Consider the following 15,857-nt stretch of genomic DNA (forward strand, 5'->3'; position numbering starts at 1 on the left):
GCCATAATGTGAACAAAATTAACGATCAACAGACTTGTTCAATTGTCGACCTAAAGATTTGAAGAAGTTGCAATTAAAGTAGTAATATTAGCTGTTGTATACACTTAATTTAATTTAATTTGATTAAAATTTAATCTAATTTGTTATGTGGTTATATTAAGTTATATTAAGTTATTTTGTCTATTTTGTATTCTGTTATTGGAGTAAAACCTGTTGAATACAATAAAATTATTATTATTATTATTAATATTATTATACAGGGTGACTGCGAAATATGTGCAAATATTTTAACCACGGCATCCCCCACCCTAGTAGAGCCGAAATATAGAAAAAACAAATTAAAAATCGAATGGGGCAAAACCCTCATGAACCACCCTCGATACGAAGGCACTGAACCACCTTGTAAACAGAGTTGGAAAAACGTTCGAATAAAAACGACCTAAACACTTTCAGTTTCCATTAAAAGTAAAACCGACTTTTTGCTGCTTATCATTCGTTCATTCATTTACTCATTCATCGTTAAAGGTCAGTGTGAAAGTTTTTTGGTAATTTTGATTCTGACGGATGTTTGGTCCTTGTCACAACGATTTTACATTGTTTATTGGAACAGAAATAAGAGCAACTTAGAATGCTACTACCTTTTTACAAGAAATGTTGAAAATTTTGTCCTTGACTAGCAATACAAGCGTCAGAGTGTCGCAAGAGGTTTGTTGATAGGTAAAAAAACGCCGGAGTAGCGGCTGCCACTTTCACTTGTTGAAGCTCTTCGATAATTTCTGGACACTGTTGATTTCCACAAACGAATTGTTTCATCCAACCAATACACGTTTCCCGAAAACCGTCTCTTGAAATCGTTCTTGTTGACGACTATGTGGAGTTCCATCGGACAAAAAGTGAGTTACACAATGTGGACAATCAGCGGGCTCCAAACCCTGTACTTTGTCAACATGGTATGGATGTGGCCGTATTCTTTTAATGTAGGATGCACTAGAAGCTGTGAAAATCCAACTTCTTCTTTCTATCCTATCACGGCCACGATCGTGAGTTTGAGGTTGAAGGTACCATGATCTCGGAGATGCTGTACCACTGACGTAAATGTTCGCGCACATGGAATCGCGCGATTTGGAAAGCGTTCGATCCACAATTCGCGGGCCCAGCTTGAGTTCCCATCCGCCACCCCATACAGCATTACCATGTCGGCACGCTCTGAATTTGTAAAATTCACCATTGTCAAACACAACCGAACACACCCAGCTACGGCAACTAACTGATACACGACTGTCCTTATCGTCTTTTTGCATTAGTTTTTTGGTTCTTAAACTTCGTCGCTGTGTGCTATTCATTGTAGTAATGATGTTGGTCAAGAAACACTACCAGCGGCGTGTGTAACAATTTATATGTAATTTCAAATAATTTTTTCTCGACACTGCTACCACTTAGGACCGTGAATTTTATACAGTGACATACTCGTATCGTGAGCTATTCCCCATTTTTTTTGCACATATTTTGCAGTCAGGCTGTATACTATACAGATTATTTTGAAATTCTAGATGCAGTTTAGGGTTATCCTTGAGACGGGGGTAAAATGCTAATTAACCACATACATAATTCAGACTTATTTTCAATAAAAATAATTAAAGATAATATTTTTTAGTTTAATTATACCATATGTTCGAAAAAAAAGCCCCGCACCGTAGCTATCTTATTTTTTTGAATAGATCAAATTAAATCATTTTAAATGTACTGCGATCTTAATTGAAAAACTGATTTTTAACTTTCTTTTTTTTGCCTATAACATTCAAATTTTGTTTTCTAAATGACATCCTAGATATATTCTTTATCATTTTGTTAAAAAGTTGTGGTAAAAATTAATTTAATTTTTATAGCGAGGTAACTGTTATGGAAAAATGAACCAAAATTTTTGTTACATAGCAAGTTTAACACGGTTTATAACACTTATTAATGTATAGGAGTTTTAAATTTGAAAATTAAACTTCTATACGAAAACATTATTAACTCAAGACCTTTTATTGCAAATATGATGTATTAAATTATTATTAATGTTTGAAAATATTAAAGTATTATGTACACTATGATACATCAATTTAGAGAAAATCTCTACATGAATCTTAAAAAAAATTCAGGGTGTCATTTAAAAAACAAAAGTTGTATGTCGCAGATAAAAACAAATGAAAGTTAAAAATTCCGTTTTTTAAATCACATCGTTGTATTTATATTTAGTAGACGATATATGTACATTTTTTGAAAAATATATAAAAATTATACAAGATTTGACAATTAATTTCAGAAATTATAAAACGACTGCTCAAAATTTTGCATAATTATGCCTTAAGGGTATAATGAACGTGGTCATTCGGTAATCAAAAATTTTTTTTTATCCCCTGTTGACATCACGTGAAAAGCCGTTAACTGAATGTAATTTGAAAAATGCACAATTGTATACTTCTTAAGTGTCGTTTTTTTTATCCTGTCTTATTTTTAAATTCGCTATAATGATCTACGTATCCATATTTTACTTAATTTTTATTTGAAGATAGGAACTTGATTATATTCATTATATATTCATATTCTAAATTAATTGATCGTCACTTAATATTAATTGACAGAGATAATTCTTTTAGCTACAAAGCTATGTACAATAAATTTTAGAAAAAATCTAATTTGTACATCTATTTCGACACCAGTCTTTTTAAAGCAACATTTAGTTTTTATTCAATTTTGTTTTAATGAATTTATTTGTCGGCAAATGTTTTTTTTTTATTTCTGTTCGTTAGAACTTCGCATTTTGTTGTTTTTTTACTTACTGAGCGTAAGCAAAGGAAGTATTGTAATTAAGTCCATCGGCCGACTCTCTACTTTTATGTTTTCTCGACCTTCCATGACCCTTAGAGTATGAAGAAATAGGTCTCCCATTTCCGTATGAAAGTACGGGGCGATTGTTGTCAAATTTTGTATTTACGTGTATATTAGGAATATCATGTATATGATAAAACGCTAACCAAAATTTGTCTAATCGTCCTCACCAATAATGTGATGACGTCACTTTAAAATTGCACATAGTAAATGGGTTTTAAGTTGTATGAAATAACCGGAATGGGACTATTTGGCGCGGGCGACTTGGCGCGGGCGACTTGGCGCGGCCGACTTGGCGCGAGCCATTTTGGCGCAAAGCCAACTTGGCGCAGGGACACTTTGGCGCAAGCCATCTTGGCGCGAGTCATCTTGGCGCGAGTACGTCGGTATATAATATAAAAAATATTTATTGTTCAGACTGTGGTTAGCACCCTGTTATTTATGCTAAATGTAGGCAACCAAATACACAGTTTCATTTGCACAAATTCCAATAACTAAATGATCCACGGAGCAAGAAGTTCCACCTTTAGGAGTATGTTTATAACAGGGTGCAGGGCGCGAAGCGCCCGTGTGTCCATTAAAAAGTCCACATTACCCCTCCACGCGTTGGTGACTATAAAAATTAAGTTATGCTAACAACGGCTGCAATTTTTGTATATTTATATCTATTTTTCTTGGTGCGAGTTCATCCGCGCCAAAATGGCCCGCGCCAAGATGCCTTGCGCCAAAGTCTCCCTGCGCCAAGTTGGTTTTGCGCCAAAATGTCTCGCGCCAAGTCGGCCGCGCCGAATTGTCCTAGACCGTCTTAACATGAGGTGTTTTGAGTGTCATAAAGCAGACATTGATTCAGGATATATTGTTCTATGTTTTAGATATTTAAAAATTTATTAAAATAACATAAATTCGACGTACAATTTATTAATTTTTTGTTAAAATGTGTTATAAAATTACTTCATGTTATCATTAACAGCCTGCAATAGGGCGTATTTAGTTCCGCACAGTGCATGTAAATCATCGGTTTCTATGGACCAAATCATAACTCCAGCAAGGTTATTATCTTTGGCATACTGTGCCTGAAAGTACACATTTTTTATTATTATATTATTTGTTAACAATTAACGAAACCTTACCTTAAGTGCAACAGAATCAGGGTTATCAAATCCCACCCACAATGTATCGTCATACATATACGGAACCTTCTGTGCATCGTCCCAAACGATGGTACCATCCTTGTGAAACTCACAAAGCTATAAACAAAGAAATAGTTCTAATACTGTTTTACAATAAAGACCACTCTCACTTCATTGTAGCCCAATGTACCCATATTTTGCGTAAATTCGCCCGCAGGGGCAGGTCCATTCGATGGTGCGCCAAGGTCATGGTTACTAGCATCCGCAAGAGTATACGCATGCCCGTAGAATGCAACACCAATGGCAAGTTTTTCTGGAGCAGCTCCACTCAATATCCAGTGGGTTATGGACGAATTACAGTTCAAATTATCTTTTTGCCATTCACCGTCAAGAGGAGATGCATATAGAGGGGAATTTTGAGCAGTTACGCCTGCCCAAGAACCGTGGAAGTCGTAAGTCATTACATTAATGACATCTAGGACACTGTGTATGGTTTAAGAGAGTGACCAAGCATTTTAGATTGTATTACATACTTTGACATTGCTGGAACATCGTATGCAGCATCTGTTGGAATGGCAGCTACAGCGACCGTCAAAATGTATCCGTGAGGTTCGAAAGCTTGTTTTATATCTGACAACATGGTGATGTAGTTTTGCTAAGGCAACAAAATGATTTAAAAAATATAAGGGTAGCTAAAAATTTGTTTACTCTATCTCCTTCAAGAGGGTACTCCCAGTCGACATCAAGTCCATCAAAATTGTATGTCTGGCAAAATTCGATGGCACTTTGTGCCATTGTAGCTCTTTTGGTTGCGTCAGAGGAAACTGCAGTAAACAGTTGAGTTCCTGCAGCGTATCCTCCCAAGCTAAAAAGTGCCTTTAAGTTGGGATTAATTTGTTTAAGAGCAGCCACTTTTTCTAAACCTCCTAGAAACAAAAATTATCGGATAACGGAAAACTAAGTTTATTTAAATTGCCATTTTCGATGTCAGTGGCATTATCCAAGATCTTCAAGCTTCCATCGTCGTTCAACCCAAGAAAAGCGTAGTTCACGTGTGTACATAGATTGGCATTAATATCTTCAGCTGTAAACTGACCATCTCCTGGCCGATTAGCACCCCAGCTTGCATAGTAACACAGTACTTTGTCTGATGAAGCAAAAACTGATTAAGTACCTGGTTAAAAGGTAAAGTCACTTACCTGCTGCCCCTGAAACACAGTGAAGGTAAAAAATACAAAAAGAAAGCAAGAAGATAATTTTTGACAGCATGTTGGTAAGTTTAATTATGTGTAGATTGAGTGCCAAAGTTTAAAATAGGATCTAACAGAGTATTATTTATACACGACACAATTGATAAAGAAATACTAGGTATAAACACTTCATTTTAAGTGTGAGTGCGGTGAAAGGCATAAACACTTGTTTTAGTATTATCAAACAAAAACCTCTAGATTTCTTTAAGAGCATTTTTTAAGAGACGAACACGTACTGAATTATAAGTACCGCATTAAAAATTATTATGAGTGGTGTACATGAAGCTACTTAAGTTTTGCGGTAAGTATTGCGTGAACGTCAACTAGTGATAAAATTTTTTCACAGAGAATACTCACAAATAATATATATTTAATTTACAGTAAAAAAATCATCAAATCCTACCTATTCTAAATATGCAGATTTGCACTTACTTGTACTAATTAAATTATTAAGAGAAGCAAGAAGATCCGCCAAATTCAAAATACTTATAACTGTATCTAAAATTACTACCAAAAGTTTGACTTATTCGTTGCCTCCCTGAATAAAGTGACAACGACTTAGTAATTAATACCCCAACTTGTGTGCCAACAGTAATAACTTATTATATTTATTATTATTATATATTACTTTGGTATGCATTCATAGTATTTTTGACTATGTTCTTGTAATTTTATAAAAAATGTCGTGATTAAATAAAACCTTTAATTAAACTGAATCAAACAGTCCAGAACTGAAAATACTACAAATACCCACACCATCGCCTAACAAATTTCAAAAATAAGTCATAGTACACGAGGAGAGCTAAGTTGCAGTTTTAGAATATGGTGTAGCAACAGCTGCAAGATGCTCATTTTCTAATCAAAAAGAACGGAGGTTCGTACTTCACGTGTTGATCACGCACTTTTATTATTCTCTAGTATGTCTACTTCTCATCTACCTACTTAAAAAAGCAACCTAAGAACAAACCGTTTGACTCCAAAGGTGGCCAAACCATCAGATTTGTATCACGCCACTAGAAGATCACTCAATACAGTACAATAGTTCAGTTTGCTGTAAAATAAAATTAAATTTAAATCAGATTTCTGTACAGGATCATTAAAATAACAGAAAAATGCCCTTATTCTCTCCATTAATTGAGATATACTAAATAAAAGTAATCTTTTTAAAAACAAGCTGTCATAACCTGTTTTGCAGCGAGATATTAACCAGTTGGAGTCTGTACAGCGCAGGGCGACCAGCAGAATCCCTTTCGGTAGAATTAGACCGCAATACCATGAACGGCTCTCACTAATGCGACTAACAACTCTATCTGAGCGGCGCATTAGGGGCGACCTGATCACAACTTATCAGGCTGCAAACAATCCATCATCACCCATTTGTCACCTATTTGTTTTAAACTCAAATCAAATAACACGAGGACATTCTTTCAAATTAATTAAGGAAAGGTGTACTTCCACTGCTCGACGAACATTTCTCACCAACAGAGTTGTTAATCATTGGAACCCTCTCCCTGACGATATCGTTACAAGTCAACCCCTCCTTGACTTCAAAAAGCGGTACGACAAACATAATGTATAGGCCAAGTTATTAGGCGATTTGTAATTGTAAAAGTTCACTACTCACGAGCGCGGTCATAACAGACTTCGGTCTCTGCCCGACCGCAGAATTTAATAATAATATTAATATTAATAATAATATTAATATTATTAATATTATATTAATCTAATCAATGCATATCATTACTTGGTCTTAGTACCCGTAATGATAGAAGTCTTGCCTGAATGCCGGTCATTTCCGGGTCAGTGGTGGGTCTTAAATAATAATATTAATAATAAACAGGTTTATGATGTTTTAATCTTTTCGCGTCTATTAGTTTAATGATGTACTGAAGAAGGATATAATCTTGTATTTTGCACTAAATCGGTTTTACGTTCAAAATTGAATCGGAGATCAATGCTACAACTACAGCGAAAATTTTGACATTCACTACAAACGACATAACTTTTAAGCTGGATTTTTTCTTTTTCGAGTCAGTTAGTTAATAGGGATATATATGGGTTTACGTAATTGTAGTCATATAATTTTAGTTATGGTTTTCATAAGTTTTTGCTATTAACCTTGGGTAATTTACTACGAAATGAACGATCCTACGCCATTTACCACTGGGAAATTTGAACTTCATTTCAAGAAGATGAACCTTCTATTTGATTTTACATGTCTTTGTCGCTTAATAGTCGAATATTAAAACAGAAGTGCTAGTGGTTATAGTATCTTGAGGTTTTCAGAAATTATGTATAGTATACCGATATATTTTTTAATTTTTTAATATCTTTTTCTGTTAGTGATTACTTTTTGGTAAAATATGTTTACATAATAATAAAAATTTCTATCAAGTTTAAGAAAGTACTATAGAAATAAGAATCGTTAATTTTAAATCCACTTTATTATGGTTCTAATCAGTACAATTTTAAAGAATTTCAGTTTAGGTTTCCATAGCTTTCTTTATCGAATTTAGTAGACCGTTTTTCTCCCCACAAAGAGCATGCAGATCATCAGTTTCTACAGACCATATAAATACACCTGCTAAATTGTTTTCTTTTGCATACTGAACCTAGAAACCACAAAACAAAATAAGTAAAAGCTCATTTTGAATTTCAAAGATTACTTTAGCAGCCACAGATTCTTCATTATCATATCCAATCCAAAACGTATCATCATACATATAAGGTACTTTCATATCATCGAGAAAAACTACATTACCATTGGGATGTAGTTCACAAATCTATAACAAAAGCAACATTAATAAGAAATATAATTTCTTATCACACGAATTAGTACCTCGCTGTAACCTAAACTGCCAACGTTATCTGTATATGGCCCAGCTTCACCAGGACCGCTGATTACGGCATCTAGACCGTGACTAGAAGGATCCGAAAGGATAAAGTGATGACCATAAAAAGCTATCCCTATGGCTACTTTCGTAGGATCAGCGCCCCCTTCAATCCACTGTCTTATCGCAGCATCGGCATTACGATTATCTTTTTGCCACTGACTTTCATTAACTCCACCATATAAAGGAGAATTCTCTGCTGTTACTCCTCCCATATAGTTATGAAAATCGTATGTCATCACATTTATGATATCTAAGACTCTTTAAAGCAAAAGTGTTATACGTTAATTCAGAAGCAAGAAAAACTTACGCAGACATTCCTGGTATGTCGTAACCACCTACTTCACTGGGGATAGAGTTAACAGCAACTGTTATAAGGTAGCCATTATGTTGAAAAGCTTCTTTCAAGATGGTAAGAAGGTTAACGAATTGTTCTGCGTTTCCTCCATACGGATACTCCCAGTCAACATCTAAACCATCAAAATTATACTTCTCAATCATTTCGAGAGCACTTTGAGCCATCGTTGCACTTTTTGCGGGGTCACCAGAAACAGACGCAAAAATATAAGGCTCAGCGGCAGCTCCGCCCACACTGAAGAGAACTTTCAAATTGGGGTTTTGTTGTTTTAGAGCACTGACTCGATTAAAACCTTCTGTAAATATTTAAATATATATGTAAAAGGAAACTAAGGATTTATGATCCTATACCTTGGTTAATATCAAGTTCTTCATCCAATACTTGTAGAGTTCCGTCAGTATTCAGTCCTATGAAAGCGTAATTTATGTGTGTACAGATGGTGGGATCTATGTCTTCGGGTGTAAATTTGCCATTTCCAGGTCTTCCGGCACCCCAACTAGCATAATAACAGATAACTTTATCTAAAAAGAAAAACAAAACGTTGGGAGAATAAGAGGGAAATATAATAATAACATACCAGAAGCTGACAAAACTTGGTTAACTAGAACCAAAAATAAACAGAAAGTTACTACTTTTGACGACATTTTCAGACCAATCTTTAAATTCAGGTCTAACGACAAAACACTTTCCGGGTATTTATAGATATGGTAAAATTTTTGAGTGGATTTAATACTTTAAACGACGGTATCTGATAAGATTATTGTTTAGTTGGCAAGACGTAGTGTTTCTCACACGTTTTGATGATTTTTACTTGCAAAGTAAGCAGGTAGTGGAAGAGTTTTTTTTTTGTAAAACATGCTACGGAGAATTACTATATTGGATAGTATGTTTTAGAAGAAAATATTAACTACAGTGGTGAACTGCGTTTCTAGTAAAATTTTTTAGTCACAAAATTATGTGTTACAAAGAAACCTTGACAAAAGCTATTTTATTGTATCACATTTCCAACAAAAAATGTGAACAAAGTTTCCATTGCGTTCTAAAGCTAAAACAAGTTTATTCATGCTTTCTAAGTGCATGACATTCACTCCGTAGTTATATCTCGAGTGGATGCCGAATACGCGAATATTTACTTCGTGCACTCGTTAAAATATTCAAGGATGACATGCAAGAGGGATATATGGAGGACTATTTCTTGAAGAACATTTTATAATTTTGCATTCACTCTAGTTTAGAATGACCACGGAATAAAGACAATCTAAATTAGTTGTCAAATTAAATGTTAAAATCAAGCCTGTGAAACTTGTCATAGTAAAAATCTCCGATAGTAACGCAAGTAAATAAGTAAAAATTGGGATTTATTTTGTGAATAAAATAAGTCACGTTTCTTGTGAGCGTTTTGGAAAAAAATCCTTAGAGGAAATTGACTCAAAAATTGGAGATCTAACTTCAGCAAATACCTGGGCGTTATATTTGATAAACAATTATCCTTTTCGGAACATGTTGAGATGAAGGTGAACACAGCACTGAAAGTTTATGGATATATATCCATATAAACTATAAATTCGCAATGCAAGGGAATTTTTCAATTTATCGACTTTATTAAACATATTTAATGCGTTTGTCAGGAGTAAACTTGAATATGCGTCCGTTGTTTGGTTTCCTCATTACAAAAACCGTGTTGACATCCTGGAAAGAGTTCTCCGTAGATTTCTCAAATATCTATTATTTAGAGCTGATGGAATATATCCTCCGATTGGATATTCTCAATTCAAACTTTTAGAAAGATTTTCGGTTCTGAGTCTTACTGAAAGAAGTAAAATAGCTAAGGTAATATTCCTGTTTAAATTATTAGGTAAATTCAAATTTTGATTGTCCAAGCTTGCTTTCGCAGATAAAATTGCATATCAAATACAGATCATATGGTCCAAGATATAAATCTTTGCTATATCTACAGACACGACACCGCGTACGGAAATTTTAAAATACTCACCACTGCAGATGATGTGTAGGATAGGTAATTATGCAAGTCAATATGTAGATCTATTTGACACTACGATCAACGAGCTCAAGAGGCTTAATTTTTCTGATATATCCTGAAGTTTTATGGAGAGTAGTTTTGTATGTTTTAATAAGTAAGTAAGTAGTAAGTAAGTTTTATTTGTCTACAATGATCAAATACATTAGAACACGAGTGTTTTGCGCGAAATAAAAATCACCTTTTAATTACACGGTTTATTTAATAACGCACAAATAATATAAATTGCCGGTCTCTAGGGTCGGCACGTCTTTACCCTCTCGATATTTCTCGACGACTCCCCGAGAGCATGAAATAATAAAATTAGGTAAACTAGCCTAAAACGGGTGGGAGTAGGGTGGACAAATTGGCTACGCCCAAACCCCTGTTCAGGTAAACTGAACAACGAGACACGTCAAAGATGAAATTTACATTGTAAATGACATAACAAAATAACATAACAAAATAAACAAACTACAATTAAACAAAAAATTCAGACAGATTATACGGTTCAGTTTCACAAATATATTTGAACACCTCTCCTTTAAATATTTTCACCGAAGCAATTTCTTTAATTGCTGACGGTAAGTGATTATAACACCTCATAGCTGAATAATGCACACCCTTCTCAAACAGCGTGAGTCTATGTTCCGGTAAGCAGAAGTTACTTTTATTTCTGGTCTCGTAAGTATGGCGAAAAGAGCAAGACTGAAATTCTTTCGGATTGTTTTTTAAAAAAATGGGGAATAGCTCACAGTATGATTATGTCACTGGGTAAAATTCACGGTCCTAAGTAGTAGCAGTGTCTAGAAAAAATTATTTGAAATTAAATGTAACTTGTTGTACGCGCCGCTGGACTGTTTTGTGACCTACATAATTACTACAATGAATGGAATAGAGCGAGTCGGATTAAAAACCAAAAAAGTGACTTTATCAGGCACTTTTTTAATCCCAACGTGAAAAACACGAGAAGGGCCAGTTAGCATCGAGCGGTCGGTGAAATCGGTTTATGGTGGAGTTTTCCCATGCAGATTGTGTCGATATGGTAATTGGTGTGGGCGAACATTTGCATGAGTGATAGAAAAACTCAGAGATCATGGTACCTTCAACTTCAAACTCACGATCGTGGCCGTGATAGGACAGAAAGAAGAAGTTGGATTTTCACAGCTTGTAGTGCATCCTACATTAAAAGAATACGGCCACATCCATACCATGTTGACAAAGTAAAGGGTTTGGAGCCCGCTGATTGTCCACGTTGTGTAACTCACTTTTTGTCCGATCAAACTCCACATGCTCGTCCAGAAATACGATTGCAAGAGACGGTTTTCGATAAATGTGTATCGGTTGGATGAAACAGTTCGTTTGTGGAAATCAACAGTGTCCAGAAATTATCGAAGAGCTTCAAAGAGTGAAAGTGGTTTTTACCTATCAACACACCTCTTGCAACGCTCTGACGCCTGTATTGCTAGTCAAGGACAACATTTTCAACATTTCTTGTAAAAAGGTAGTAGCATTCTAAGTTGCTCTTATTTCTGTTCCAATAAACAATCTAAAATCGTTGTGACAAGGACCAAACATCCATCAGAATCAAAATTACCAAAAAACTTTCACATTGACCTTTAACAATGATGAATGAGTAAATGAATGAACGAACGATAAGCAGCAAAAAGTCGGTTTTACTTTTAATTGAAACTGAAAGTGTTTAGGTCGTTTTTATTCGAACGTTTTTCCAACTCTGTTTACAAGGTGGCTCAGTGCCTTCGTATCGAGGGTGGTTCATGGGGGTTTTGCCCCATTCGATTTTTAATTTGTTTTTTCTATATTTCGGCTCTACTAGGGTGGGGGATGCCGTGGTTAAAATATTTGCACTTATTTCGCAGTCACCCTGTATAAATATTCCACATACTGTCAGTAACTTATTATTCCTGAATGTAGTTCTACATGATTCGCTCATCCTCATATGGAAGATGTTACGTATTATTCTTTTTTGCATTACGAAAACACTTTGTAAGAATGGACTATTTCCCCATATTATTATGCCATAATTCAGCAGGGAATAAACATAACCATAATAGGCACTTAGTGTTGTTTGTACCGATACATTTTTGCTTAGTATTTTGATGGCATAAGCTGCTCTTGATAATCTCGAAACTAATTGGTCAATGTGCCCCTTAAAGTTTAGCTGAGCGTCGAAGTGGATTCCAAGAAACTTACATGATTCTGTAAAGTTAATAGAAACCTGATTGAAATTTATATTTGGAGGAAATATAAAATTATTGTTTTTAGCTTTAAATCCAATACACTCACTTTTTTGTAAATTTAGGATTAATTGATTGCACTGAAGCCAGTTATTTATATTTTGAAGAATTGCAGTCACTACAGGTTGTGTTTCCGTTGTTTTAGTGAGTGCGATCGTATGTGGAGTATCATCCGCATAGCCTGTTACTGAAACTTTGGAACTATAATTTTCCGTGGCCCTTTCCAGATCATTGATGTAAATAATAAAAAGGAGAGGGCCCAGGATGCTACCCTGTGGAATTCCCATGGTAATATATGTAGAGCTAGATTCAAAATTTTGCTCATCTGTTCTGATTATCACTTTTTGTTCCCTTTTGGTTAAGTACGATTTTATTAAATCAAGTGCTATACCCCGTACACCATAACGATTTAGTTTGTCAGATAATATGGAATGATTTACACTGTCAAACGCCTTTGATAAGTCTATTAGGACGGCGCAAGCAGATAATTTGTTCTCCAGTAATTTAATGATATGTTGATAAAATTTTACCAATGCTGTAGAAGTACTTTTTGTAGGCAAGTATCCATGTTGAAAGTTTTTGAACAGATTACATTTTATAAAAAACTCAAATAAACGTCTATAAATAACTTTTTCGAAAATTTTGGCAAATGCGGGTAATATACTTATTGGTCTGTAATTCTGTAAGCATTCTTAATCTCCTCCTTTATAAATTGGAATTACTAGGGCCTTCTTTAACTGATCGGGGAAGATTCCTTCATGTAATGAAGAGTTTATTACGTGAGTTAAGACAGGGCTTAAGCAGTCAACTACCTTTAAGATTATTTTCAACGGTATTTCATCAATTCCTTTACTATTTTTATTTTTTAAGGCTAATACAATGGCGTATATCTCTTCTTCAGTTGTTGGATTTTAAAACATAGAATCAGAGTTTACAGGAATTAAATTGGAAACATTACATTTACCCTGGCACTGATATTTTGCATTACATACTAGATTAGCAGCCGCATGCATAAAATAGTCGTTGAAATCGTTCACTAAATTATTGTTGTTTAGGTATTTTCTTGGAAACACATTTTTGTTGATGTTCTGTGATTTAGGATTTGTAACTAGCTCATTTACAATTTTCCATGTTTCCTTGCTTGTGTTTGCAGCATTTTGTAATCTATTAGTGTAATACACATTTTTACTGCTACGCAATAATTGATCATAAAGTTTTTTATATTTAATGTATTCCATTTTGTGGTTTGAGTTAACTGTGGATAGTAAGCTCAATATTTGTAGCTTGTCACGTAAGAAATTTAATTTAGGTGTTATCCATGGTATCTTTTTTTTAAGGTAAGTTTTTTTTTGTTATTATGGGAAAGTGTTTTAAGACAGTCCATTTCTCGTTCGCGCCCAACGTATTGTATAAGATGTTCCAACAGACGTGTTGAAGCTCAGATCGAAATTTTGTAATGTTTGTTTCAGAATGCGATCTGAAAGAAATAGTTTCTTTAGTTACTGACTGTATATGAGGAAAAGTAAGTATTATTAATTGCCCAAAGTGATCTGATAGCCCAGATTTTAGAATCTCAGTCTTGTAATCAATATTTATCGTTGTGATAATATTATCTACGCATGATTTGCTTGAAGGTGTAACCCTCGTCTACTCGTTTATTGTAGGATGTGCATTATAACATGTTAATAAATTGACTAAATCAGTTTTGGCTTTGCTATTTGACTTAAAGTCAATGTTAAAATCACCTGATATAACATATAATTTTTTGCCCTTGTCTAAAATTTCCAAAAGAGTGTCCATGCGATCTATAAATAAATTAATATCGCCATCTGGAGTTCTGTAAATACTAACAAGAACTATAGCATCTGTTCCGGTTTTAAATTCAACGCCGCAGCATTCAAAGTTATTTGAAATTGTTAATAGATCTATTTCTGTACAATAAGAACTCATTGTATGTCTTGAATATATGGCACAACCACCGTGTTGTCCCCTGTCTCTACTGTTGTGAAGGGGTTGTGACTTAGACACATATATTTCGATTTCCCGTTTATTTCACTACCCACATAACAAAACTTACATGACAACTTTACACATGGCCATGATCACATGGCAACTTCTTCTCTACCTTACACACATTCTCTCTCCTGTCTCTTCGTTGACTCCTCTATTTATCACTTCCTCGTAACGAGGGCAACTGACCATATTCTTACAAAATACAGAGGAGTCAGCGATTACAAAACATTTGGACAAGCAACCTAATTTAATATAGCTAACAAAACTATGTCGAAATGAAATTATAATGCAACAATAATGCAACAATAACCTACTTTACTTTACAACACCTCCCCCCTAATTTTGAAAGTTGTACCTAGGGTTGGGATTGGTGCAACTTTCATCAACACCACCATTAGGGTTACAATTATCACTATCCATATCTACCCTTCTTAGATCTAATAAAGACCTACGAACAGCAGGAACTGGCTGCTCCAGATTGTCATGCCTAGTCATGCTGCTTGTGGTCCTCTTACAAAAATTAATTTTCCGCAAAAAAATTATTACTGCTACAACAATTCCTAACAAATATAACACATACATTGAAAATATGTGCATTTTATGCGAATTTTGGTTATTCTCTAAATAATTAAGTTTTTGGTTACGTTTTAAATCGTCGATTTTTACACTTATTGATTTCAATTTTTGAATATTATTTCTATCGATCACTAAAGGATTATACGACAGCTCTGACAACTGGGAATTTTCAAATTCAGACATATTTATATGAATTGAATCTGTAATATCTAATGGATGAATCAAATTCGTGAAGATTTCGCTCGAGAAGTAATTTTGTGTATTTAGTATTAGTGATTTTGTGTAACCGCTACAATTCGAATTTAATCTCAAAATGCCAGTATGATTTAATGGAAGAACATATCGTTGATCGGATGGTTTGCAGTTAACATTTATATACTTTTCTTTATTCGTAATTACCAACCACGAATTTGGAGAAGCCAATTGTATAAAAATAGTATTTTATAGCTTCATTACCCGTGTTTCACAAGATTTAGGTATGTCATCAACA

At 34.4% G+C, this 15,857-nt stretch overlaps 1 protein-coding gene across 1 annotated transcript; it reads right to left on the reverse strand.

Annotated features, from left to right (window-relative positions):
• Positions 1-3,776: 3,776 nt before the first annotated feature.
• LOC135134634 (acidic mammalian chitinase-like) lies at positions 3,777-9,190 on the reverse strand. The gene is made up of 16 exons (XM_064063360.1): positions 9,081-9,190; positions 8,854-9,024; positions 8,456-8,798; positions 8,094-8,406; positions 7,921-8,037; positions 7,743-7,866; positions 6,707-6,799; positions 6,615-6,638; positions 6,439-6,564; positions 5,204-5,314; positions 4,981-5,151; positions 4,713-4,930; positions 4,538-4,659; positions 4,175-4,487; positions 4,005-4,121; positions 3,777-3,947 (listed from the first exon to the last, which is right to left on the reverse strand). Exons 1-16 carry the CDS (start codon positions 9,145-9,147, stop codon positions 3,822-3,824), a joined length of 2,556 nt encoding a protein of 851 aa, XP_063919430.1. The 5' UTR covers positions 9,148-9,190; the 3' UTR covers positions 3,777-3,821.
• Between the last annotated feature and the right edge of the window lie 6,667 nt (positions 9,191-15,857).

The sequence above is a fragment of the Zophobas morio genome, unplaced genomic scaffold (genome assembly GCF_036711695.1).
Source record: "Zophobas morio isolate AGI-343-1 ecotype UQ-CSIRO unplaced genomic scaffold, CSIRO_AGI_Zmor_V1 ptg000023l, whole genome shotgun sequence".
Classification (NCBI taxonomy): Eukaryota; Metazoa; Arthropoda; class Insecta; order Coleoptera; family Tenebrionidae; genus Zophobas; species Zophobas morio.

Bases quoted from the DNA above. Each gene is read 5' to 3' on its own strand.
- LOC135134634 (XM_064063360.1), bottom strand. From the start codon at position 9,147: ATGTCGTCAAAAGTAGTAACTTTCTGTTTATTTTTGGTTCTAGTTAAC. The intron at 9,025-9,080 runs GTATGTTATTAT...TTTTCTTTTTAG, and splicing joins CCAAGTTTTGTCAGCTTCTG to ATAAAGTTATCTGTTATTAT. The intron at 6,639-6,706 runs GTACACCTTTCC...TAAAACAAATAG, and splicing joins ATGTTCGTCGAGCAGTGGAA to GTGACAAATGGGTGATGATG.